Below are 26,801 nucleotides of genomic sequence, written 5' to 3'. Positions count from 1 at the left end.
TTTCTGAGCATCTGGAAAGATACTGCTTGATTAGGGATAGTCAGCACGGATTTGTGAGGGGTAGATCTTGCCTTACAAGTCTTATTGAATTCTTTGAGGAGGTGACCAAGCATGTGGATGAAGGTAAAGCAGTGGATGTAGTGTACATGGATTTTAGTAAGGCATTTGATAAGGTTCCCCATGTTAGGCTTCTGCAGAAAGTAAGGAGGCATGGGATAGTGGGAAATTTGGCTAGTTGGATAACGAACTGGCTAACCGATAGAAGTCAGAGAGTGGTGGTGGATGGCAAATATTCAGCCTGGATCCCAGTTACCAGTGGCGTTCCGCAGGGATCAGTTTTGTGTCCTCTGCTGTTTGTGATTTTCATGAATGACTTGGATGAGGGAGTTGAAGGGTGGGTCAGTAAATTTGCAGACGATACGAAGATTGGTGGAGTTGTGGGTAGTGAGGAGGGCTGTTGTCGGCTGCAAAGAGACATAGATAGAATGCAGAGCTGGGCTGAGAAGTGGCAGATAGAGTTTAACCCTGAAAAGTGTGAGGTTGTCCATTTGGAAGGACAAATATGAATGCGGAATACAGGGTTAACGGTAGAGTTCTTGGCAATGTGGAGGAGCAGAGAGATCTTGGGGTCTATGTTCATACATCTTTGAAAGTTGCCACTCAAGTGGATAGAGCTGTGAAGAAGGCCTATGGTGTGCTAGCGTTCATTAACAGAGGGATTGAATTTAAGAGCCATGAGGTGATGATGCAGCTGTACAAAACTTTGGTGAGGCCACATTTGGAGTACTGTGTACAGTTCTGGTCGCCTCATTTTAGGAAGGATGTGGAAGCTTTGGAAAAGGTGCAAAGGAGATTTACCAGGATGTTGCCTGGAATGGAGAATAGGTCTTGCGAGGAAAGGTTGAGGGTGCTAGGCCTTTTCTCATTAGAACGGAGAAGGATGAGGGGCGACTTGATAGAGGTTTATAAGATGATCAGGGGAATAGATAGAGTAGACAGTCAGAGACTTTTTCCCCGGGTGGAACAAACCATTACAAGGGGACATAAATTTAAGGTGAATGGTGGAAGATATAGGGGGGATGTCAGAGGTAGGTTCTTTACCCAGAGAGTAGTGGGGGCATGGAATGCACTGCCTGTGGAAGTAGTTGAGTCTGAAACATTAGGGACCTTCAAGCAGCTATTGGATAGGTACATGGATTACGGTAAAATGATGTAGTGTAGATTAATTTGTATTTAAGGGCAGCATGGTAGCATTGTGGATAGCACAATTGCTTCGCAGCTCCAGGGTCCCAGGTTCGATTCCGGCTTGGGTCACTGTCTGTGCAGAGTCTGCACATCCTCCCCGTGTCTCCGTGGGTTTCCTCCGGGTGCTCCGGTTTCCTCCCACAGTCCAAAGATGTGCAGGTTAGGTGGATTGGCCATGATAAATTGCCTTTAGTGTCCAAAATTGCCCTTAGTGTTGGGTGGAGGTGTTGACTTTGGGTAGGGTGCTCTTTCCAAGAGCCGGTGCAGACTCAATGGGCCGAATGGCCTCCTTCTGCACTGTAAATTTAATGATAGTCTATGATTAATCTAGGACAAAGGTTCGGCACAACATCGTGGGCTGAAGGGCCTGTTCTGTGCTGTATTTTACTATGTTCTATGTTCTATATCAGGCTTAAGTTTTCCATTCATTATTTTGAACCTGTGTATCTTTCACAGGAATATAGGAACAGGAGGAGGCCATTCAGCCTGTTGAACCTGCTCTGCCATTCAGTACAATCATGGTTGATTATTCACATTAATGTTTTTACCCACACTATCCCCATACCCTGTTATGATATTGCCATTTAGAAATCTGCCAATGTCTACTTTAAAGATCCCCAATGACTGAGCTTCCACAGCCCTCTGGGGTAGAGAGTTCTGAAGATTTACAACCCTCTGAGTAAAAACATTCTCCTCAAATGAACATACGAATTAGGAGCAGGAGTAGGTCAATCGGCCCTTCCACTCTGCTCTGACATTAAATATGATCATGGCTGATCTAACTGCAACCTCCTGCCTACCCCAATAACCTTTCACTACCTTGTTTATCAAGAGTCTACCTACATCTGCCTTGAAAACATTCAAAAACTCTGCTTCCTTGCTGTCGTTTGAGGAAGAGAGTTCCAAAGGCTCACATCCTTCTGAGAGAAAAAATGTTTTATCATCTCTAAAATAGGTGACCCCTTATTTTTAAACAGTGACCCCTAGTTCTAGACTGTCCCACAAGGGAATGCATCATCTCCACATCCACCCTGTCCAGATGCCTCAGGATGTTAATCATAGAATTTACAGTGCAGAAGGAGGCCATTCGGCCCATCGAGTCTGCACCGGCTCTTGGAAAGAGCATCCTACCCAAGGTCAACACCTCCCCCCTATCCCCATAACCCAGTAACCCCACCCAACACTAAGGGCAATTTTGGACACTTAAGGGCAATTTATCATGGCCAACCCACCTAACCTGCACATCTTTGGACTGTTGTATGTTTCAACCAAGACACCTCTTACTCTTCTGAACCCCAGTGGATATGAGCCTGGCCTGTGAAACATTTGCTCATAAGACAACTGCCCGTTGGTATTAGTCTACTAAATCTTCTCTGAATTGCTTCTAATCCAACCTTAAATAAGGAGACCAATACAGTAGTCAGTACTCCAGATGTGGTAGGGGGTACAGAGGTTTTCTTAAATCGCAGGACGTTAGAAAGTGTTGATGTATAAAGGGTCCTGGGTATTCTCATCAATTAGTCATTGAAGGCTAACATGCAGGCGCAGCAAGCAATGAAGAAAAGAGTGAGTGTGTGGACATTTGGTGTAATTTATTACTTCCTCATTTATCACTCTGTAGGTTAGGTCGTACCTGTGGAGGAAAACTATAAATAGTGTTATAGACAGAAGAATAAAGGGAAAAAACAGATTTCCATTATTCTCTCAACGTCTGGAAGCAGAGGTTTTTTTTGTTTTAAAAATAGGCTATGATGCTTATTTCAAAAACTCTTTGTTTTTGTAGTCAATTTTTCAAAATGACTCACAGCTAGCTCCTGGATTACATCAGAAGTTTAGTTTATTCACACATTCAAACCCAGGGGTGAGATGATCGCAAATTCACCCGCACAGGTATACTGTAAGAGGATAGAAAAGAGACATTTTACAACTATGAATAACTTTACAGTAAAATGAACCACAAAAATGGATATAGGTTCACGTGATTTCCAGAGTCCAGAAAGTCCAAATCCAGAGGGGGGATTTATAAATTCATAAGAGATAGGAGCAGAATTGGACTATCTGGCCCATCGAGTCGCCCCGCCATTCGATCATGCTGATCTCATCCTGGCCTTAACTCCACTGTCCTGCCTGTTCTCCATAACCTTCAACTGGTTATCAATTAAAAATCTGTCTAACTCCTCCTTAAATTTACTCACTGTCCCAGTATCCACCGTACTCTGGGGTAGTGAATTCCACAGATTCACAACCCTTTGGGAGAAGTAGTTTCTCCTCAACTCCGTTTTAAATTTGCTACCTATTATTCTAAGACTATTATCTCGCGTTCTAGAATGCCCCACAAGAGGAACCATCCGCTCCACGTCTATCCATACCTTTTAGCAACTCGTACACCTCAATTTGACCTACCTCATTCTTCTAAACTCTCTCGAGAGTATAGGCCTAAACTGTTCAATCTCTCTTCATACGACAAACCCCTCATCTCTGGAACCAACCTAGTGAACCTCCTCCGATCCGCCTCCAATGCCATTACATCTTTCCTCAAATATGGGGACCAAAACTGTGCACAATACTCCAGGTGTGGTCTCATCAATGCTTGGTATAGTTGCAACAACACTTCCTTACCTTTATACTCTATTCCTTCAGCTATAGATGCCAACATTCCATTCGCTTTCTTTATTATCTGCTATACCTGCATGCTCGTTTTCTGTGACTCATGAATGAGGAACCCCAGATCCCTCTGCAACGGAGCACCCTGAAGTCTCTCTCCATTTAGACAATAAGTTGCCTTCCCATTTTGCCGACCAAAATGCATGACATCACACTTATCCGTGTTAACCTCCATCTGCCACATTTTGGCCCACTCTATCTACATCCATTTGTAAGGTTCTTATTTCCTCATTGCAACTTACTGTCCCACCAATTTTTGTGTTGTCTGCAAATTTGTCTATACAACCTTCTATCCCTATATCCAAGTCGTTAATATAGATTGTAAATAGCTGGGGCCCAAGGACCGAACCCTACTAGTTACATCCTGCCATTCAGAAAAAGACCTTATTATCCCGACTCTCTGTCGTCTTCCATCTTTTATCCAAGCTAATAAATTACGCATAATCCCATGTGATCTCATCTTGTGAATTAACCTTCTGTGCGACACTTTATCAAACACCTTCCGGAAGTCCAGATATATTACATCTACAGGATCCTCATTACCAATTTTGCTTGTTACACCTTTGAAGAACTCAAGCAAATTAGTCAAACATGATTTGCCCTTCATAAAACCATGCTGACTCTGATGGATAGCATTTTGATTTTCCAAATGTCCTGATATTACTTCCTTGATAATTAATTCTAACAATTCCCCAACAACAGATGTTAAACTAACTGGTCTGTAATTTCCTACATTCTGCCTCCTTTTTTGAATAAGGATGTTACCGTACCATTTTTCCAATCCACTGGAACCTTTCCTGTGTCCAGGGAATTTTGGAATATTATAACCAATGGATGCACTATTTTTGCTGCCACTTCCTTTCACACCCTAGGATGGAGGCTATCAGACTGTCTGCCCTCAATCCCAATAGTTTGTTGAGTACCGTTTCCCGATTGATGCTCATTGTTCCAAGTTCCACCCTTTCTATTACCTCTGAATTGCTCGTTCCTATAGGAATGGTACTCGTGTTCTCCACTGTGAAAACTGAGGCAAATGATTGATTTAGCATCTTTGCCATTTCTGTGTTCCTCACCATTAACTCACCAGTTTCATCTTCCAAGGGACCAACATTCACCTTAGCGACTCTCTTCCCTTTTTTGTACCTGTAGAAGCTTTGCTATCTTATTTGATATTTTGCGCTAGTTTTCTTTTGTAATTTACCTTGGCTCATTTTATTATATTTTTAGTATCCCTTTGTTTATGTTTGAAATTTTCCCAATCTTTCAACCTGCCACTGGCCTTTGCAATACGATGTACCTCAGTTTTTGTCTTTATATTGTCTTGGGCCTCTTTGTTTAGCCATGGATGTTTTTTGTCCCCTCTTACCATCTCCTTCACTGGGATATATTTTAAGTATGAGGAATTGAGTATCTCCTTAAACAATTGTTACCTATTCCTTTATGGGAAGTTCCAGTTCTGGCAGGTTCCTGGCTGACGACAGAGGTGCAGACTTCTTTTTGGATAATGGTGATGCAGTACGAGAGGAGGTTGATATTCAGAGACTTGGGCCAGGATTTTCTCCAATAACGGGCAGGAAAAGCAACATTGAGTCCGGTGATGTCAATGGCGCTTTTTACGCCATATATTACAGGACTTGGCTGAAAGAAAGGCAGGCATGGGTGCCATATCTGTATCGATGGCAGGCGATCTCTAATTCGTCCACCTTGTCATCAACTCAGCGTTTTGATAATATTTAAAGGCGCACAGTGAGCACACCAGGAAATATTCTTCACCCAAGCGCACCCACCTGGCAGCACTCTGGCACCACCTCACCCCGCTCAGCACAGAACCGCACCACAAGCTCTGTGCTCACCTCCAAACTCCCCTCTGATTACTGCTCGCCAGATACACCTTCTGAGACCAGTCGTGCATCTCGCCGTTCTCGCATCATGCCATCAATGATGCATCATTTGAGGGAGGGAAGGGGTATAGTTTCCGATATTGAACTGCAGGAAACTTACGGTGGGGCAGGGCAGGTGGGAGACGGATGATCGCTTCCTGCTTTTATGTTGACATGAATTGCGACTTAGACCTTCTTGCAATATTTTCCGCTCTTGCCACCAAGCCGCTCAATCCTGGCTTTGGTCTGCTTAGCAAGCAGTGACCAATGCCTTGCACATAAAAAGTCTTTGAGGAGGCCTTGTTGCAGGCTGCCTGAGGTCCCGCTGTCAGATGTTTGTAGGTTTGAGCTAAATCAGTAGAACAGCTCTGCTTCTGAGTTCTCAACTGGAAAGTGAGATTTTAAAATGGTCATGTGACCTCCTTCCTTCACAATGGATCCATAAAGGGATGTTTATCTTGGATCTGGATCAGGCTTTCGTTGGTGGCTTATGATGTCCCAACCATTAGCCTCTGGCGTATTAATTACCTATATTAATGACCCTGCTCCAGGTAGCTATTGTCTTGGACTCCACTCGAGGGTAATAACAAAAAAGAACAAAGAACAATACAGCATAGGAACAGGCTCTTCGGCCCTCCAAGCCTACGCCGATCATGTGTCTTATCTAGACCAACTTCCTGTGTCCTTCTATACCCCATCTGTTCATGTGCTTATCGAGATAAGTCTTAAAGGTCGCAAAGATAAGTCTTAAAGGTCGCTTTAATCTTAGAAAGATGCAAATGACGTCCATTTTCTTTCATTACTTCCTTTTGAAATTGAGCTTGACAATCCTATGTGTGAGGTTCCATGAGCAACATAATGATCTTTATTAGTGTCACGTGTAGGCTTACATTAACACTAATGAAGTTACTGTGAAAATCCCCTAGTGCCACACTACGGCGCCTGTTCGGATACACTGAGGGAGAATTCAGAATGTCCAATTCACCTAACAGCACATCTTTCGGGACTTGTGGGAGGAAACCGGAGCACCCGGAGGAAACCCACGCAGACACGGAGTGAAAGTGCAAACTCCACACAGACAGTTACCCAAGACTGGAGTTGAATCCTGGTCCCTGGAGCTGTGAGGCAGCAGTGCTGACCACTCTTCACTTGTTTGAATCAGGATTAATAGCGGCAAGTAATATAATGCAGCAGGCTAAATATCCAAATTTCCAGTATAGACTTTGAGCTCTCTTGAGTTCCGGATAAGAAAGATGTTGCTTTATGTGTGAATCAAACACTTGGCTGAATTTCAGTCTATTTTATTAAATAATGCAGGCAACAATCAAAGTAACCATACAGCTAACCTAAAAATGCTCACTAAACCAAGATCTTGCTGTTGGCTATCAGGTTATAAATATACTTCTCTCCGTATTAATGTATTGAAATGCTCAAATTAACGATAATCTGGAGGAGTGGATTGCCAGTCTGTTTAGAATCCGCCTGATTTTCATTCCATTAAACACACAGGAAAAAAACAACAATATTCATTGGCAGTGATCTTTTACTTTTGAATTGGATTCCTATTATTTCTCAACTGTATTTTAAATGTATCAAGTTTGACACTCCATGTTTGCCAATCGTTTTTTTTAAAGTGCAAATATCTTCAGATTTGATTTAAGTAGTCCAGTAAGTAAATGTGATACATTTTGAAATGAAATGAAAATTGCTTATTGTCACGAGTAGGCTTCAAATGAAGTTATTGTGAAAAGCCCCTAGTCACCACATTCCGGCGCCTGTTCGGGGAGGCTGTTACGGGAATTGAACTGTGCTGCTGGCCTGCCTTGGTCTGCTTTCAAAGCCACCGATTTAGCCCTGTGCTAAACAGCCCCAGTATTTGGTACAAGCCATGTTTGAATACGTGTTAACATGCACTTGGCCTCTGATTCTCATCTAGTCTGAATTAATTTGTTTATTGCAATATGCCTGAGATTGACCACATCTGTTGCAAATGCCTCCACTTTTACATTTTTTTGATGAAACCTTTTCTTCAGTATTAATCACTGTGCGAGTTGTCTGAATGTCAAATCTACTCACGGTGGCATTCTGTTGTTCGCAAGTATGTTAAATTAATGGCCCAGATTTTGAAGTCAGAGGCAAAGGAATGGTGTTCACTGCTCACTGCTGCGAGCTACCACAGACTTTATAGGGATTTTGAGCAACAAGCTATTACAATCAGGTGTCTCACAGGACCGAGGACCCGTGTTCAATCACTTTCCGTGTGGAGTTTGCACATTCTCCCCGTGTCTGCGTGGGTCTCACCCCCACAACCCAAAGATGTGCAGGGTAGATGGACTGGCCATGCTAAATTGCCCCTTAATTGGAAACAAAGAATTGGGTACTCTAAATTTATGTAAAAGAATACTATAATCAGGTGTAAAAACAGAAAATGCAGGAAACACTCAGCAGGTTAAATGGCATCTGTGAAGTGAAAAACATCAAATGTTTTCAAATTCATTTTTACAGGATGTGGGCTTCGCTATCTAGGCCAAGATTTGTTGCCCATCCCTAATTGCCCTTGAGCGGGTGGTGGCGAGCTGCTTTCTCAAACCGCTGCCATCCATGTGGTGTTGGTGCACCCACTGTGCTATTAGTGAGTGAGTTTTGAATTTTGCCCCAGCGACTGTGAAGGAATGGCAATTATATTTCCAAGTCAGGAGTGATTTGGCAGGGAACTTCCAGATGGTGGTGTTCCCACGTATCTGCTGCCCATGTCCTTCTGGATGGTCATGGGTTTGGAAGGTGCTGCCTAAAAAGTCTTAAAAGCAGATTACTGCGGATGCTGGCGTCTGAATCCAAAGCTTTGACAAAAGGTCATCTGGACTCGAAATGTAAGCTCTTTTCTCTCCCTACAGATGCTGCCACACCTGCTGAGATTTTCCAGTATTTTCTCTTTGGCCTAAGAAGTCTTGGTGCGTTCCTGCAGTGCATCTTGTAGATGGTACACACCGTAGCTACTGTGCATCGGTGATGGAGGGAGTGAATGTTTGTGGAAGGGGTGCCAATCAAGCGGGCTGCTTTGTCCTGGATGGTGTCGAGCTTCTTGGGTGTTGTTGGAGTTGCACTCACCAGGCAAATGTAGAGTATTCCATCACACTCCTGACTTATGCCTTGTAAATGGTAGACTTGGGGAAGTCGGGTGGTGAGTTACTCGCTACAGGATTCCTAGCCTCTGACCTGCTCTTGTAGCCACAGTATTTATATGGCTATTCCGGTTCTGTTTCTGATTAATTGTAACCCCAGGGATGTTGATAGTGGGAGATTCAGCAATGGGGTAATGCCATTGGATGTCAAGAGGCGATGGTTTAAGTCTCTCTTATTGCCTGGTACCTGTGTGGCGCGAATGTTACTTGCCACTTGTCAGCCCAGGCATGGACTTTGTCCAGGTTGCTGCATTTGCACAGTAACTGAGGAGTGGTGAATGGTGCTGCATCATTTTTCAAACCATAATCTCAAGGGAACACATTGTTATTATCTCTGCAAAATCCTTGCCATTATTTGCCACGATGTGGAAAATATAGTTACAGATAATTATATTACAACATATGCAGGTCAGATTTATGATGAGTTTATTATAGTGGAATATTTGAATGATTTGGGACTGTAGGGGATATGGTGGTTAGCACTATGGCTTCATAGCGCCAGGGTCCCAGGTTCGATTCCCGGCTTGGGTCACTGTCTGTGTGGAGTCTGCATGTTCTCCCTGTTTCTGTGTGGGTTTCTTCTGGGTGCTCCGGTTTCCTCCCACAAGTCCTGAAAGACGTGCTTTGTTAGGTGAATTGGACATTCTGAATTCTCCCTCTGTGTACCCGAACAGGCGCTGGAATGTGGCGACTCGGGGCTTTACACAGTAACTTCATTGCAGTGTTAATGTAAGCCTACTTGGGACAATACAGATTATTATTAATTATTATTATTCTGTAAATCGACATCTGTTTCCCAGTTGATTTGAATTTTGAATATAAGGAGGAGATTTTTCTTGCTTTATGCTTTGCCCCTTGAAATACTTGGAAGAGTTTCACAATCTGTATTAAGATTTTTTGTGCACATGTTGAGAGCATTTTGTAAGATTAGGTGGGAGTAACACCAGCAGGTGGCACTGCTGGGATTTGCATGAAAAGCATGGAGCAGTGTGCGTAGGAATTGAAGCATTTTCTGCTCTTCAAAAGCTGCTGTTATATTTCCTGAACCACATCCCCCAAAATCCCAGACCTTGTGGTGGGGGTCTGGATGAAACTACTCTAATTCTTCATCGTGGCTCCTTCTTCATTTGTCAAACCAGAAACATGAAACCAGAAACGGCCTCAGTGGTTTGTTAAAAAAAAATTACTAATAGCACCTGATGGATAATTCACAGGCTCCATTTTCAATCTTGCTACGTCAGCAGCAATATAAATTATTTAAGTTCCATAAATCACGAGTTTATGCAAAATATAATTTGTATTCATACAATAGTTAAAGAATAATGCATTTTTCCGAGATGTGGAAATTATTTGACTACTGATGCTCAATAAAGTAAATGAGTAATAAATAACCTACAAAGTTTTGGTCTATTGCTGGCCATTAGATTAAAATGGAACTGCACATTAAATGATCAAAGTTGTTTTCATGGTTGCATTCACCTGCCTGGTCCCTAGCTCTTGTGGGCTCTGTAACCATTTTAAATATATATTTTTCCATGGGATGTAGGCGTTGCTGGCAAGGCCCGCATTTGTTGCTCATCTCTAATTACTCTTGAGTACGTGATGGGGAGATGACATTTTGAACTACGTACCATGTGATATAGGTACAATGACAGTGCTTTTCGGGAGCTATTTTTGACCCAGTGACATTGAGAGAGGGGAGATATACATCAAAGTCAGAGTACTGTGTGGCTTGGAAGGTAACTTGCAGGTTGTGGTGTTCCCATGTGTCTGCTGTCCGTGCCCTTTTTAGGTGATAGAGTCAGGCGCTTGGAAAGTGCTGTGGAACGAAGCTTGGCAAATTACTGCATGTACCTTGTAGATCACACACATACTGCTGCCACTGTGCGTGAGTGGTGAATGTTCAAAGTGGTGGATGGGATGCCAGTCAAGTGGGCTGCTTTGTTCTGGATGGTGGTGACCTTAAGTGTTATAGGAGCTGCACTCATCCAGCAAAATAGAGTATTCCATCACAGTTCCGACTTGACCCATGTAGATGGTTGTCAGAATTTGGGAGGTGAATTACTTGCCTTGGGCAGCACGGTAGCATTGTGGATAGCACAATTGCTTCACAGCTCCAGGGTCCCAGGTTCGATTCCGGCTTGGGTCACTGTCTGTGCGGAGTCTGCACATCCTCCCCGTGTGAGCGTGGGTTTCCTCCGGGTGCTCCGATTTCCTCCCACAGTCCAAAGATGTGCAGGTTATAGGTGGATTGGCCATGATAAATTGCCCTTAGTGTCCAACATTGTCCTTAGTGTTGGGTGGAGGTGTTGACCTTGGGTGGGGTGCTCTTTCCAAGAGCTGGTGCAGACTTGATGGGCCGAATGGCCTCCTTCTGCACTGTATATGCTATGCCTCTGACCTTCTCTTGTAATCACCATATTTATAGGGCTGGTCAATGGTAACACCAGGATTTTGATGTTGGGGGGTTCAACCATGGTAATGCCATTGAACATCAATTCTCTCTTGTTGGAGATGATCATTGCCTGTCACTTGTCTGGTGAGAATGTTGCTTGCTATTTATCAGCTCAAGCCTGAATGTTGTCCAAGTCTTGCTGCATATGGGCATGGACTGCTTCAGTATAAAACCACAAGAAATAGAAGCAGGAATAGTTTGTTCAGCCGCTCGAGCCTGCTCCACCATTCAATAGGATCATGTACACTTTTCTGCCCTATCCCCATAACCCTTGCTTCCTTTACTCAACAAGAATCTACCTATCTCAGCCATAAATATGTACAAGGATTCTACCCCCACGGCTCTCTGTGGCGAGGTGTTCCAAAGACTGAACCCTCTGAAAGAAGAAATTCCTCCTCACCTGAGTCTTAGTCTGGCACCTCTTTATTCTGAGACTATGCCCTTTGGTCCCACACTCTGCCATGAGGGGAAACATCCTCTCAGCATCAACCCCGTCAGGTATCTGAGGAGTTGTGAATGGTACTGAATATTGTTCAATCACTAGCCAAAATCTTCCATTCTGGGATTTTCTGGTGCCGCTGAAAGTGAATGACCTTTTTGCAGGAACTCCAAATTTTCTGTTTTTGCTCTCAACGGGTCCACCATGAACGAGACTGGAGAATCCCCCACTGTGTCAGCAAACAAGCCCACTTCAAATCTTCCAATGAATGGAAACTGATTGAAAAAGTAGCTGAAAATGATTAGACCTAGGACAGTATGCTGAGGAGCTCCCGCAGTGATATCCTGGGGTTGAGATGACTGGCCTCCAACAACAAGCAACTTTATTTGTTCTACGTATAAGTCCAAACAGTGGGGGCTTTCCCCCGATTCCATTTTTCTCAAGGACTTGATGTCAAGGACAATCGCTCTCAACTCATCTCTGGAATTCAATTCTTTTGTCATGTTCAGCTGAAAAGCAAGAATTGACTGAGTTATGCATTGACTCTCCGTTCAGCAGCTATTGATCTGTTCAACCACGTCTGCACATTCACCTTCAATGCAGTAGTCTCAATTAAAACCATTCCTTTCCCTCATTCTGGCCATTTCCCTGATATAATAATCTTTATTGTCACAAGTAGGCTTACATTAACATCCCAATGAAGTTACTGTGAAAATCCCTTAGTCGCCACATTTTGGCGCCTGTTCGGGTACACAGAATGTCCAAATTACCTAATAGCACATCTTTTGGGACTTGTGGGAGGAAACCGGACCACCCAGAGGAAACCCACGCAGACACAGGGAGAACGTGCAGACTCCACACACTGGCCCAAGCGGGAATCGAACCTGGGACCCTGGTGCTGTAAAGCAACATTGCTAACCACTGTCCTACCGTGCCACAAACCCTCAAGTCTATTCTATTATATCCAAGGCATACAGATTTAAATGGATATGTCAGGAAACTGGCTTAGCCCTTCACTGCCAGTTCTCTGGGCCACTTTGATCAGGTCTTACTCTCATATTCAACAAAACTGCTCCCTATTCCACAAATACCCTGGGATGCAAAGGTAGGTGAGTCAGGAGATGAGTTATTCGCTGCAGTATTCCTAGTCTTTGATTTGCTCTTGTAGCAAACGTATTTATATGACTCGTCTATTTCAGTTTCTGGTCAATGGTACCCTCCAGGATATTGACAGTGAGGAATTCAGTGATAATCATGCCATTAACTGTCATGGGGCAACAGTTCGATCCTCTCTGGTTGGAGAAGGCCATCACCTGACACTTGTGCGGCACGGATGTTATTTGGCCACTTAACAGCCCAAGCCTGAATATTATCCAGATCTTGCTGTATTTGGACACAAACTGTTTAAGCATCTGAGGATATGCAAATGGTACTGAACATTGTGCAGTCATCCACAAATATCTCCACTTCTGATCTTATGAAGGTCATTGATGAAGGAACTGAAAATGGTTGGGCCTAGGACATTACCCATGTTGCTGGGTAGATGCCAGTGTTATAGTTGTACTGCAATCGCTTGGCATGGGGCATGGCAGGTTTGGGTGCACATGTCTTCAGTACAATTGCCGGAATATTGTCTGGCCCTCTAGCCTGCAGTGCTGTCCTGGTGCTGAGATGTTTGACCTCCAACCACCTTAACCATCTTACTTTGTGGCAGTTTAAAAAAATATATATAAATTTAGAGTACCCAATTCATTTTTCCAATTAAGGGGCAATTTAGCGTGGCCAATTCACCTACCCTGCACACCTTTGGGTTGTGGGGCGAGACCCACGCAAACACTGGGAGAATGTGAAAACTCCACACGGACAGTGACCCCCGAGCCAGGATCGAACCTGGGACCTCGGCGCCGTGAGGCAGCAGGGCTAACCCACTGCGCCACCATGCTGCCCCTCTTTGTGCCAGGTATGACTCCAACCAGTGGAGCCTTATCCCCTGATTCCCATTGACTCCAGTTTTGGTAGAGTTCCTTGATGCCACCGGTCAAATACGGTCTTGAATTCAAGGACAGTCACTTTGACCTCTCCCCTGGAGTTCACCTCTTTTGTCCATGTTTGAACTAAGGCTATAATGAGGTCAGGGGATGAGTGATCTGACACAACCCAAACCGGGCATCACTGAGCAGTTTATTGCTGAGTAAATGCCGTTTGATAGGAACGTTGATGATCCCTTCCATTACTTTACTAATGATCAAGAGTAGACTGATAGGGCAGTGTTGGCCAGGTTGGATTTGTTCTGTTTCTTGCATACAGGACATACATGTGCAATTGTCCACATTGCTGGGTAGATTCCAATGTTGTAGCTGTACTGCAACCAATTGGCATTAGGCACGGCAGGATCGGGAACACATATCTTCAGTACGATTGCCAGAATATTGTTGGAGCCCAGAGCCTTTGTATCCCATGCCTTCAACCGTTTCTTGATATCGAGTGAATTGTATTGGCTGCAGATTGACATCTGTGATGGTGGGGAACAGCGGACGAGGCCAAGATGGACTGTCCACCCGGCACTTCTGGCTGAAGATTGTTCTGGATCCTTCAGCCTTATGATTTGCACCAATGTGCTGGGATCCTCCATCATTGAAGATGGGGATATTTGTGGAACTTCTCCTGCAGTGAGTTATTTAATTGTTCACTATTCATGGTTGGATGTGGCAGGACTGCAGAGCTGAGATGTGATCTGATGGTTGTCGAATTGCACATCTCTGTCTGTTACTTATTGCTTATGATGTTTGGCATTCATGTAGTCCTGTCTTGTAGCTTCATCAATTTGCTGCCTCATTTTTACATATGTCTGGTGTTTCCCCTGGCATGTTCCCTGTGATGAATGTAAGAAATTATATATATTGTATTGTGTTGCAGTAACATTTTTAAAAGCTTCAGTTAAGGTATATATTTGTTGCAGTAATATTATTAAAGAACCTAGGTTAAAGTATCCAGATTGTGTCTGCTAAAGTTGCAATTAAAGGTCATAAAAGGTGAGATCACGGTTGATTCTAACCATTTACCCGCTTACATATAGATTTCTAATGGAACATTGTTATGAATCCTGGAGTGTCCCTGGAGAGTAGATAATGTATATTAGTCTTCGCTAAACAAGTCATGGAACTTAGTGAGATACAGATGATGTAATTAATGGGAGGAGCCAGGTCTGTCTGTAATTTTGCAGTTTGCCATAAGATTTGAGTCTGACGAGATAGGAGGATTTCAAGTTGAACAACAGTTTGCCAAATGCTGTTAGGTTGAGTCAAAGTGCACTGAATATGCTCTTGAAAGGAACTAAAGTCTGCATAGCTAAGCAAGTAAATCTATTGTGTTAACTTTTATGTAAAAGTGGCACTTGAACTTTATTGGATGCTTAATTGGAGTTTGAGATTTTCCTTTTGTTTAAGAACTACTTAACTGATAATTGTAATGCTATTTTCTTTGCTATTAATGTGGTTAATTCGGTGTTTAAATTATTGTTTGTTTTAATATAAAAGGTACCTATTGGTCAGCATCATCACTCCTGGGGTGAAGTATCCTTCCATCTCCGTTTTACAGATTAAAACAATTTGTTGGGGTTCTTATCCGGTATCCTAACAAATGTTGGGATCTGGTCTAGGATCCCAACGTTCCTGCACTCTTTATTGAACCAGGATTGATCCGCTTGCTTGGAGGTATTTGTAGAGTGGGGGAATATGCTGGGCAATGAGGTTTCAGATCGTGGTTGAGTACAGTTCTGCTGCTGCTGATGGCCCACAGCACCTCATGGATGCTCAGGCTTGAGTTGCTGGATCTGTTCGAAACCTACCCAATTGAACACAGTTGTAGTGCCACACAAGATGATGGAGGGTATTCTCAATGTGAAGATGGGACTTTGCTTCCACAAGTACTGTGCGGTGGTGACTCCTACCAATACTGTCATGGACAGGTGCGTCTGTGGTAGGTGAGGATGAGGTCGAGTATGTTTTTCCCTCTTGTTGGTTCCCTCACCTCCTGCTGCATTCCCAGTCTAATAGTTCTATTGATTGGGACCCAGCCAGCTCGGTCTGTTGTGATGGACATCAAACTCCCCACATTCGACGTGAGACTGCGGCTGACCCCCTGCTACAACGTGTGATGTGCCACATGACAGAAGGGTGGCTAAAGGGGCAGTGCCCACAATTTTACAATGTCCGGGACGACTTGGCCGCCGTTGATGGCATCCTCTTAAAATTGGATCGGATTGTGATACCACACAGTATGCTCCAGCTTGTCCTCGAGCAACTGCACGAAGGCCATCTCGGACTCGAGAAGTGCAGACGGAGGGCCCGAGAGGCTATGTACTGGCCGGGCATCAGCGACGACATTGCCAACATGGTGCTCAACTGCCCCACCTGCCAGAGGTTTCAGCCGGCGCAACCTCGTGAGACCCTTCAGCCCCACGAATTGGTCACTTCCCCCTGGTCGAAGGTCGGTGTCGACCTCTTTCACACGCTCGGCAGGGACTACGTTATTATCATTGACTATTTCTCGAGTTACCCGGAGGTCATACGCCTGCACGACACTTCATCATCTGCTGTCATCCGGGCATGCAAGGAGACCTTCGCTCGCCATGGCATCCCGCTCACCGTCATGTCTGATAACGGACCTTGCTTTGCGAGTCAGGAATAGTCTTCCTTTGCCACTGCCTACAACTTCACGCATGTGACGTCCAGTCCGTTGTATCCTCAATCGAATGGCAAGGCGGAGAAGAGCGCCATATTGTTAAGAGGCTTCTCTGCAAGGCTGCTGATGCCGGGTCTGACTTTTGTCTAGCTTTGCTGGCTTATCGCTCGGCCCCACTGTCCACGAGCCTGTCGTCGGCTCAGCTGTTGATGGGTCGCATCATCAGGACAACTGTTCCGTCCATTCATGTTCCTGACCTCGATCATGGCCCGGTTTTGCGGAAGATGCAGCAACAGCGCGATCAGCAGAAGGTGGCACATGATGCTCGGGCGATTGATCTTCCTGCCCTGGAGCCTGGCGACAATGTCTGCATACACCTTCCGGACGGTGGCTGGTCAGCAACGGCTGAGGTTCTCCGCCAGGTAGCTCCCCGATCATTTCGTCGTTCGCATGTCGGATGGCTGTGTTCGCCGCCACAATCGGCGGGCCCTTCGTTTGGCTCCGCGCTCGCTACGACACTCTGCACTGGTGCCATGCCCTCCTGTTGCCCCTGATGTCGTCTTTATTGAGCTTCCTGCCACGATGCATTTTCCTCTCTCGCCCGTCGATAGGCCTATTCCTCAGGCGGTGGCTCCTGACCCACCCTTGAGGCGGTCAACCCGAATTCGTCGCCCACCTGAGAGACTGAACTTATGAGCCTGTTTTGGTTTCTTTTGTTCCATAGGACTTACTTAACTGGTTTACAGTACTGTTGACATGTTTCTATTATCGTTCTGTGTTTGAGAGTTTGCATTTGTTCCGTTCTTGGTACACTTTTGTTCTTATGTTGCACCTGACATCTTCCTATGTATATAGTTAGCCTCCTGTACCTTTTGTAGTTAATCTCACACGCACATATTTAGTTGCACCCAGTACACAATCTTATTTATTATCATGCAGGCACACATTTCTTGTGAAAAGGGGGGATGTCATGATAGCCAGATCAGCATATCATGATGCAGTCACACACACACTGATGGACAGGCATTTGGACCAACCAGCACACACACAACATCGCAGCCAATCACTAGTAAGAGCACACGCACTATAAAAGGGGGAACACGAGAGTTCCCGCTCATTCTGGTAGGAGACAGCTCGGGACACAGAGCTTGCAGCGTGACACTCAGACAAAGACCATGTGCTGAGTGCCTCACCAACATTAGTGATAGGGCTAGGTCCATAGGTTAGCTGGTAGCGAACGTACCCAAGTCTATAGTTAGTTGCATCTGTTAGCGAACATAATAATATCAAGTTGTACCATCAACAGCCGCGTTGGCTCATTTGTGTATCAGGACAGCCAACACGACACATGGGGTTCCTTTGGGTGTTCCGGTTTCCTCCCACAGTCCAAAGGTGACCAGGTTGGTTTGATTGGCCAGTATTTAAATGAAATTGTGAAAGCTACGTCAATGTACATGGTTAAGGTGGGTTCACTGCCTTATCTGAACTCAAACCCAAGAATACACCATAGGTCACAGAAAGGTCACAGAAATCTACTAAGTTCAAAGGCGAAATAACATTTGAAGATAACAGCAAATTTCACCTTTAAGGAAGAAATACACTCATCTGCTTTACATTTTTAAGAACACTGACATGTCAGCCTCCGTGTGCAACAATTTCCTCCTGATCATCGCTGCTTTCAGTGTACCTTTCTGACCTGAGCTCAAAAACTTGTTGGATAGCTGGGATAGTTGATGTATGAATATTGATGTATGCGTAGCAAAAGGAGCCTGAGGACTATTAACGTAATCTCCCTCCTATTTACTTGAACTCTGGTTCTGTGTGAAGGTGACAACTCTGAATGGCAAATCTCAGGTACAGCTGATCATGGACTTAACAGGTCAAAATCAGACAGCACAAACCCACTGAACCAAATTGAGAAATCACGCAAAGGGCAGTATAGTCAGTGTTTGAATAAATTGACCTAAACTGAGTCAGCACCAACATTTCTAAACTACTTGCTGGATTCAGTCTCCGTAAAGGAGAGTTTTCATAGAGTTATGACAATTCAGAATGGAAGGAGATCCCTATTGGAGAAAGAAAGCAGGAACCTATAAGCCAGTTAGCCTAACATCTGTTATTTGAAAAATGCTGGAATTCATTATTAAGGAAGTAGTAGTTGGCCAATTAGAAAATCATAACACAATTAAGGAGAATCAGCATGGCTTTATGAAAGGAAAATCATGTTTGATGTGTTATATGACACTGCTTTTGTGCTAAATGGGATTGACTTCTGTTATGCCACCATGGGCAAGTGTGCGGTCAATTCCAGCCCCACGTGCCCCAGTGTCGCAACACAAGTGAATTAACCAATAATTCTTGTAAAAATTCTGGAAAACTTTGGTCATTGGCTGCTCAATAATTACAGTCACCAGGTTTGTAAGTTGAAACACAGTAACTTTATTATAAATAAGATTAATGGTGAAATACGCAGCAGATACAGTTGGTTAAATATTAATAAGTACCTAACCCCTACTGTAACTTGCCTCCCCTTCCCTCTACACACACACACAAGACAGACAAACAAGGGGAGTGATGAATGTAAATGAAAGAGAAAAGTGTCTTTGGTTCAAATGATGGGTCCTTGCAGCAAGCTTTCCTCACAGCACACTGGTTGATCACAGCCTCTGGTTTACAGCCAGTAATCATCCTTGACATAATTTAGAAATGTATTACTCACAGCTTTTCCTGGAGAGGCCTCTTGGCTTCACATTAGATTCTGCTTTTAGTTTGTGGTCTATTTCCAGGCCTCTTTCTTTTTTAAGACACTTCATCTCAAAACAAACCTTGCCTTCAGCTCGTGGTTTGACCTTGAGTCTTTGCAGTTCCAAGAAAATGGCACCCAGACTTACTGGAGAGAGAGCAAGTCCTCACAGTGACTTTGTGGAGAGAATTTAGCTGGATATTTTGGGAGGGAAATAATTTGAACCTTCCATCCCAGCTGCAGAACCAAAAGTGAAACTAAAATGGAACCTGGTAGCTCTGAAAACATTACAGTGGGATCATATCCAATCACCACATGCTACCGGGCAGAATACAGCCTTTTGGGCCAATTCATTGGCCACCAGCTACATCAATCAAACTGAGTCATCACTGGGACCAGCCAATCTGCAATCATCCGCCTAAGACAGCACAGCCTTCTTGAATCTGCGTGTTTGAATTAAAGGTGGCTTAGAGGCTGCTTTGCCTTAAAATCATAGGTGCATTAAACATTCATGGATCAAAAATGTAATGGCAAAAATAAAAGATAGGGGAAATAAGGGAATGAACAGGGAATAAACAGAAACAAACAAGAAGGACCCTTATACTTCAAACAGATCTAGCAACTCCACTCTGGAAGATTTCTAAGGATGGGCTTCCATGAGACACTGTGAGCCATCAGCAACAGAGTTGTACTCAACCACAATCTGTAACCTCATGGTCTGGCATATCCCCCACTCAACCATTACCAGCAAGCAGAGGATCAACATTGGTTCAATGAAGAGTGCAGAGGGCCAAGAGCAAGATCAGGCAGATCCAAAAGTGTCAACCTGGTGAAGCCACGACACCGGATACTTGCATGCCAAACTGTATTAGCAGTACACAGTAGACAAAGCTAAGAAATTCCACAGCCATTGAATCAGATCAAAGCTCTGGAGTCTTACCACATCCAGCCGTGAATGGTGGTGGGCAATTAAAAAACTCGGAGGCTCCACAAATATTCCCAGCTTCAATGATGGAGGAGCCCAGCACATCAGTGCAAAAGATATGGCTGAAGCATTCGCAACAATCTTCCGCCAAAAATGCCGAGTGGATGATCCATTTTGATCTTCTCTGGAGATCACAGGGTCACATATGCAAGTCTTCAACCAAATTGATTCACTCCACGTAATATCAATAAACGGCTAAAGGCACTGGATACTGCAAATGCTTTGAGCTCTGGCAATATTCTGGCAATAGTACCGAAGACTTGTGCTCCAGAACTTGCTGCACCCTTGGCCAAGCTGGTCCATTGTATCTACAATACTGGCATATACCTAGTAATGTGAAAATTGCGCAGGTATGTCCTGTACACATGAAACTGAACAATCCAATCCGGCCAATTATCACCCCATCAGTCTACTATCGATCACCAGGAAAATGCTAGAAGGGGTCATCAGCAGTGCTATCCTCCGTAATAACGGGTGGCACAGTGGTTAGCACTGCTGCATCACAGCAATAGCGCCCCGGATTCAATTCTGGCCTTGGGTGGCTGGTGTGTGGAGTTTGCACATTCTCCCCATTTCTGCTTCGGTTTCCTCCCACAGTCCAAAGATGTGCAGGTTATGTGGATTGACCATGATAAATTACCCCTCAAGAGTCCAAAAACTTAGGTGTGGTTACTGGGTTATAGGGATAGTGTGGGGGCTAGGGCCTTGGTAGGTTGCCCTTTCCAAGGGTCGATGCAGACTCGATGGGCCAAATGGGATCCTTCTGCACAGTAGGGATTCGATGATTCCATTCTTCTATGATGAATAGCCTGCACACTGACGCTCAGTTTAGGTTCTGTCAGGATCACTCAGATCATGATCTCATTACAGCCGTGATTCAACATGGGAAAACATACTCAAGAAGTGAAGTGAGGGTGACTATCCTTGACACCAAGGCAGCTTTTGGCCAAGCATTTCATCAAGGAACCCTACCCAAACGGGAGTCGATGGGAATCGGGGAGAAAACCCTCCCCTGGTTGGATGCATACCTAGCACAAAGGAAGATGGTTGCGGTGTTTGGAGCTCAATCATCTCGGCTCCAGGACATCACCGCAGGAGTTCCTTGGGGGAGTGTCCTAGGCTCAACTATCTTAGCTGCTTCTTCAGTTACCTTCCTTCCATCATTATGTCTGGAGAGGGGATGTTCACTGATGACTGCACAATGTTCAGCACCATTCGCAATGACTCAGATTCTGAAGCAGTCCATGTCCAAATGCAACAGGATCTGCGCAATATCCAGACTTGGACTGACAAGTGGCAAGTAACATTCGTGGCACACAAGTGCCAGGTATTGAACATCTCCAGCAAGAGAACACCTAAGCATCATTGCATTACATTCAATGGCATTTACCATGGTTGAATCCCCCACTCAACATCCTGGAAGTTGTCATTGACCAGAATCTGAACTGGATTAACCATATAAATGCTGTGGCTACAAGAGCAGGTCAAATGCTAGGAATCCTGCAGCGAGTAACTCCCCATCTGACTCCCCAAAGCCTGCCCACCATCTACAAGGCGCAAGTCAGGAGTGTTATGGAAAGGGTGGCGCAGTGGCTAGCACTACTGTCTTACGGTGCCGAGGACCCATGTTCGATCCCAGTCCCGGTTCACTGTCCACTGTCCATGTTTAGTTTGCACATTCTCCCTGTGTCGGCGTGGATCTCACCCCCACAACCCAAAGATGAGCTGGGTACGTCGCTTGGTCCCACGACATTCCCCCATAATTGGAAAATCTTTTCAAAAAGGAGTGTGATGGAATATTCTCTGCCTGGATGAGTACAGCTCCAACAACACTCAAGAAGTTTAACACTATCCCGGACAAAGCATTCAATCCCTCCACCACCAACGAACAGTGACAGCAGTGTGTACCATCTACAAGATGCATTGCAGGAACTAACCAAGGTTCCTTTAACAATATGTTTCAAACCCACAGCCACTACCATCTCGAAGGACGAGGGCAACAGATACCTGGGAACACTACCACCTGGAGGTTCCCCTCCAAGTTACTCCCATCCTTAGAAATATGTTGCCCTTCCTTCACTGTCGCTGGGTGAAAATCCTAGAATTCCCTCACTAACAGCACTATGGGTGTAACTACACTTAAGGGACTGCAGTGGTACAAGAAAGCAGCTCACCCACCACCTTTTCAAGGAGACCTAGGGACAGGTAATGAATGCTGGCCTTGCCAGTGGCACCTGCATCCTGTAAAATGAAGTTTTAAAGAGGAAAGAGCCCTCTTGGCAAAAGTGATCTTAACAGTGTAGAATTTCCCATACAGTTTGAGGGTGAGACACCTGGGTCTGATACCATTGTGTCAAACGTAATTGAAGTCAATAATAAAAGTATGGTAAATAAAGTCAATTGTAAAGATGTGAAGGGAACGAAATAAAATTAATTATAAAGGTATGAAGGATGGTATTTAATGAATGAAGGGGTTCTTGCCTGCTTGCTGGAGAGTCAGCATGAGCCCTACATCGTCACTTTGAAGGAAAGCACTTTTATCAGACACTTGACCACGGCTGGCATTTCCCGGGATCAAGGACCACTTGGGCAGAAGTCTCACCTGCCTTGAGTTGCCAGCAAATCAAGAGTCCCAACATAGGAAATTCAATCCTGAAGTGACATACACATTGGACACAATCTATCATCCCCTGACATGGATTGTAGGCAACATTTGCATGGATAAAAGAATAGCTAAATAATGGAGAACAGAAATTTATTGGTAATTTTCAGATTAGCAAGCTACAACTATTGAGCTGCCACAGGGGTCAATGCTGGGGCCTCCACAATTTACAATTTATATTATTTGGATAAATGGGCTGAGTGTGTTGTAATGAAATTTGCTGATGATACACATATGTGGTAAAGTAAGTTGCAAGAAAGGTACAATGAATCTGCAAGGGGTATAGATGGGTTAAGATAGGGGACAAAGATTTGACAGATGGAGTATCATGTGGGCAATTGCAAGATTCAACTTGTTAGGGCGAGGAGATCGAAATATTTAAATGGAAAGACTACAGAATGCTGCAGGTACAAAGGATCTAGATGTCAAAAACCTAGCACTGTAATTAGGATGATAAATGGAATGTTGGCCTGTACAGAGAGTTGGTGAGATAGCTACAGTTCTGCATACAACTTTGGTCTCCTTAGTTACGAAGGAATATACTTGAATTGGAGGCAGCTCAGAGACAGTTCATAAGGTAGATTCCCAGTATGAAGGGGTTGTCTTATGAAGAAAGATTGAGCAGGTTGGGCCTATATTCTCTTGGGCTTACCAAAATGAGAAGTGATCTTATTGAAAAATATAAAATTCTGGGGGCGGGGGGGGGGGGGGGGGGGGGAGGAGATGCTAAGAGGTTTTTTCCTCTAAAGAGGGAGATTAGACTAGGGGGCAGAGTTTCAGTTTGATTGTCTCTCATTTAAGATGGAATTGAAGAGGAACTTCTCTGAGACGGTCTGAATCTTGAATACTCCACCTCAAAGAGCAGTGAAGGCTGGCTCAGTGAATATGTTCAGAGTTGAGATGGACGTGTTTTTGAACTAAATGAAAGTTAAGGGTTATGGGAAACAGGCAGGAAACTGGGTTTAAGGCCAAGATCATATCGAGGATGATTTTGAATGGCAGACCAGATTCGAGGGGCCATTTGGCTAAATGTCTTATCTTTTATTGTTCCTATAATTGAAGGTAATCCTGTTTGAAAAGCCTATTACTGATTCATTTTATGTTAGACAGCCAAAACTGCACTATAAATTGTTGCTGGACAAAATATTATGTTTAAATAGCTCATTTCTATATTTGCTTTAGATTTGAAAGTTCAGCATCATTTTGGTTATGTAAACATTAAGACTGAATCAACTTTTAAGTTTTACAATCGATTATCGATAGCTTTTTGCCGTTACTTTTGAAGAAAGGATGTAATTTTACATTTTAAAATAAATTAAATACACACCAAGTGGTTCCAATAAAATAATCCTATACTTTTATAAGTTTTAAAATTTTCTTTTTTCTTTTTTAGATATCGCTAATGGTTCAGGAGGTAGTTATCGACCTCCCCCCAGAACAAAAGAAGTGATCATTAACGGGCAGACGGTCAAGTTAAAGTATTGCTTTACCTGTAAGATCTTCCGGCCACCGCGTGCCTCTCACTGTAGCCTTTGTGATAATTGTGTAGGTAAGTGATTAAAAAATTGTCTCAGAGCAAGATAAAAAAGAATACTAATACATTGGGCTTTAGACCCCAATTGTACTGAAATGTTGTCATTAAAAGAAAAATGCCATTTTGTTGCAGATCATTTGAATTTGATGAGTTGTACAATTATAATTCTCTAATGTTCACATTTCTGCACAATTATACGTAAAATAAGATTGATTAAAACCACTTTAACCCATTGTTGCTTCAAAATCTCTATTATGTCATTATTTACAGGCTTGAAATATTTAATAGTTTTATGCACTAATTCTGAGTAGAAAAGTGTACTACAATGTATTTTGCAGCCTGGAATTTCCAAAAATGCCTCAACCTAATTTTTCTAAGGTATATTGCTGGTCATCTTTTTAACCAGTTGTACATTATATGCCGGTGCAATTATTGGCATTTTAAAATAACTAAAACGCAGTCAATTCATCCGTTATTGGGCTAATGGGTTTGAGATTTTGTAGTCAGAAATTTTGAAACTAATACTCTGAGTTACTTACAGTGAAAAGGATAATATTAAACATTGAGCCTTTTGTGACATTCTTTTTTGAACTGAAATTGTGACTTATTTTAAATATAAAATCTTTGAAAATAGATGTAAAGGTTGTAAATTGTGAGGTGGCCAGATTCTGGGAAATGTATTATTTGGTAATTAGCTGAATACTGTCATGGGATCGTATTTATAACCAGTGTTTTAACAAAAAACAAGAAAGAACAAAAAAAAGTACAGCACAGAAACAGGCCCTTTGGCCCTCCAAGCCTGCGCCGACCATGCTGCCCATCTAAACTAAAATCTTCTACACTTCCGGGGTCCGTATCCCTCTATTCCCATTTTATGTGATTTAAGATAATTTCTTTAAACGTGAATGTTATCCATTAAAACAAATTTTGTGATTGATGCAATAATACATTAACAGCAATGTAATATACTCGCATGGCACTTGGTGTGTTCTTGTTGCAATGGAGGTATGGAATGGAAAATTAGTGCAGTTCGTGCTGGTAGTCTATATTGAGCATATGGGGCTGCAAGGTTACTGGACCATAAAGCATCGTGTCAGCAATATTTGCTCAATATTTTTATTGTAATGCTGCAGGGATTTTTTTTTACATTGTAAACAACTACATTAGATTCCAGATTTGTAGTGTAGTTTCAACATAAGCTCATGAAATGTTGCTCTTGTAATTTTAATTAAAATGACTGGAGCAATTGTTCACTGTCAACATTGGAGGAATAGACATCTAGATTGGTGAGTTTTAAAACTGGTATTGTTGTTTATTAAGAATACCAAATTAAGTGTTAAACATTGGACTATGTCTGACACTATTCTTTTTCTGGACTGAAAATATGTGCCTTTTTTTAAAGAAGCAGACCAATAATTGGGGAAAATACTTTATTGCTAGAAAATGGCTTGTTTCCAGAGAGATGAATTAGGGTATTGGTACTCTTGCATTCTTCAAGAGATTGTGGATTTTCCAGGAGTAAGCCACTGACTAGGAATCTGTAGTAGATACTCTGGACTTGTTTCTCAGGCCGAACAGAACAGGTGCTTTCATAGGAGGTTTAATCTCTTTACCAATGAGGTACATGTTAGCTATATATCAGGAAACCATTCAGACAGGATTGTGAGTAAGGCTTCGCTTATGTATTGGAGCTAGTTAGTACAGTGGAAAAATGTGATGCTTCAAATAAGGCATTATCGTAGTGACTGTTGCACTATTGCTTGAATTTATAACTGCCTCTTTCTTCACTTAGACTGGCATTGTTCCTGCAAATAAATAAAGCTGTTATTGTAAAAATGGTATGCCAATATTATTGGGTGCTTAATTTCAAAATGCTGCTTTGTTGTGATTAACATGTTACAGCTCCATTTCTTTGCACATCCAAAGTTCAGTTCTCTGATGTCGCAGGTGTCTTCCTAGAAAAATCATTCTAGAAAAGTCCCCATAGAAATCTGAAGCTGCCTCAAAATGCACTCCAGTGAATACAATCCGAACCGACTCAATCTCTTCTCATACCTGTCCTGCCATCCCAGGAATCAATCTGGTAAACCTTCGCTGCACTCCCTCTATAGCAAGAACATCCTTCCTCAGATAAAGAGACTAAAACTGCACACAATATTCCAGGCTTCACCAATGCCCTATATAATTGCAGCAAGACATCCCTGCTCCTGTACTCTAATCCTCTCGCTATGAAAGCCTTGCCTTTTTTACCGCCTGCTGTACCTGCATTCTGGCAGTGACTAGTGTAAGAGGGCACCCAGGTCTCGTTGCATATTTTCCTATCCTAATT

The 26,801-nt window shown here is 43.4% G+C and overlaps 1 protein-coding gene across 9 annotated transcripts in view; it reads left to right on the top strand.

The window, feature by feature from the left end:
* zdhhc14 (zDHHC palmitoyltransferase 14) overlaps positions 1 to 26,801 on the top strand; it is a 488,467-nt gene that overhangs the window by 84,883 nt on the left and 376,783 nt on the right. For all 9 annotated transcript variants that reach the window (XR_011947524.1, XM_072507579.1, XM_072507582.1 and 6 more), the window contains one exon: positions 24,332 to 24,487. Coding sequence is in view for 7 of the 9 variants with exons in the window: in XM_072507579.1 (XP_072363680.1) it covers positions 24,332 to 24,487 (156 nt within the window). In the remaining 2 variants the exon portion in view is untranslated. The remainder of the gene's footprint in view (positions 1 to 24,331; positions 24,488 to 26,801) is intronic.

This window comes from Scyliorhinus torazame, chromosome 1 (genome assembly GCF_047496885.1).
Source record: "Scyliorhinus torazame isolate Kashiwa2021f chromosome 1, sScyTor2.1, whole genome shotgun sequence".
Classification (NCBI taxonomy): domain Eukaryota; kingdom Metazoa; phylum Chordata; class Chondrichthyes; order Carcharhiniformes; family Scyliorhinidae; genus Scyliorhinus; species Scyliorhinus torazame.
This window is presented reverse-complemented; position numbering and strand designations above follow the sequence as displayed.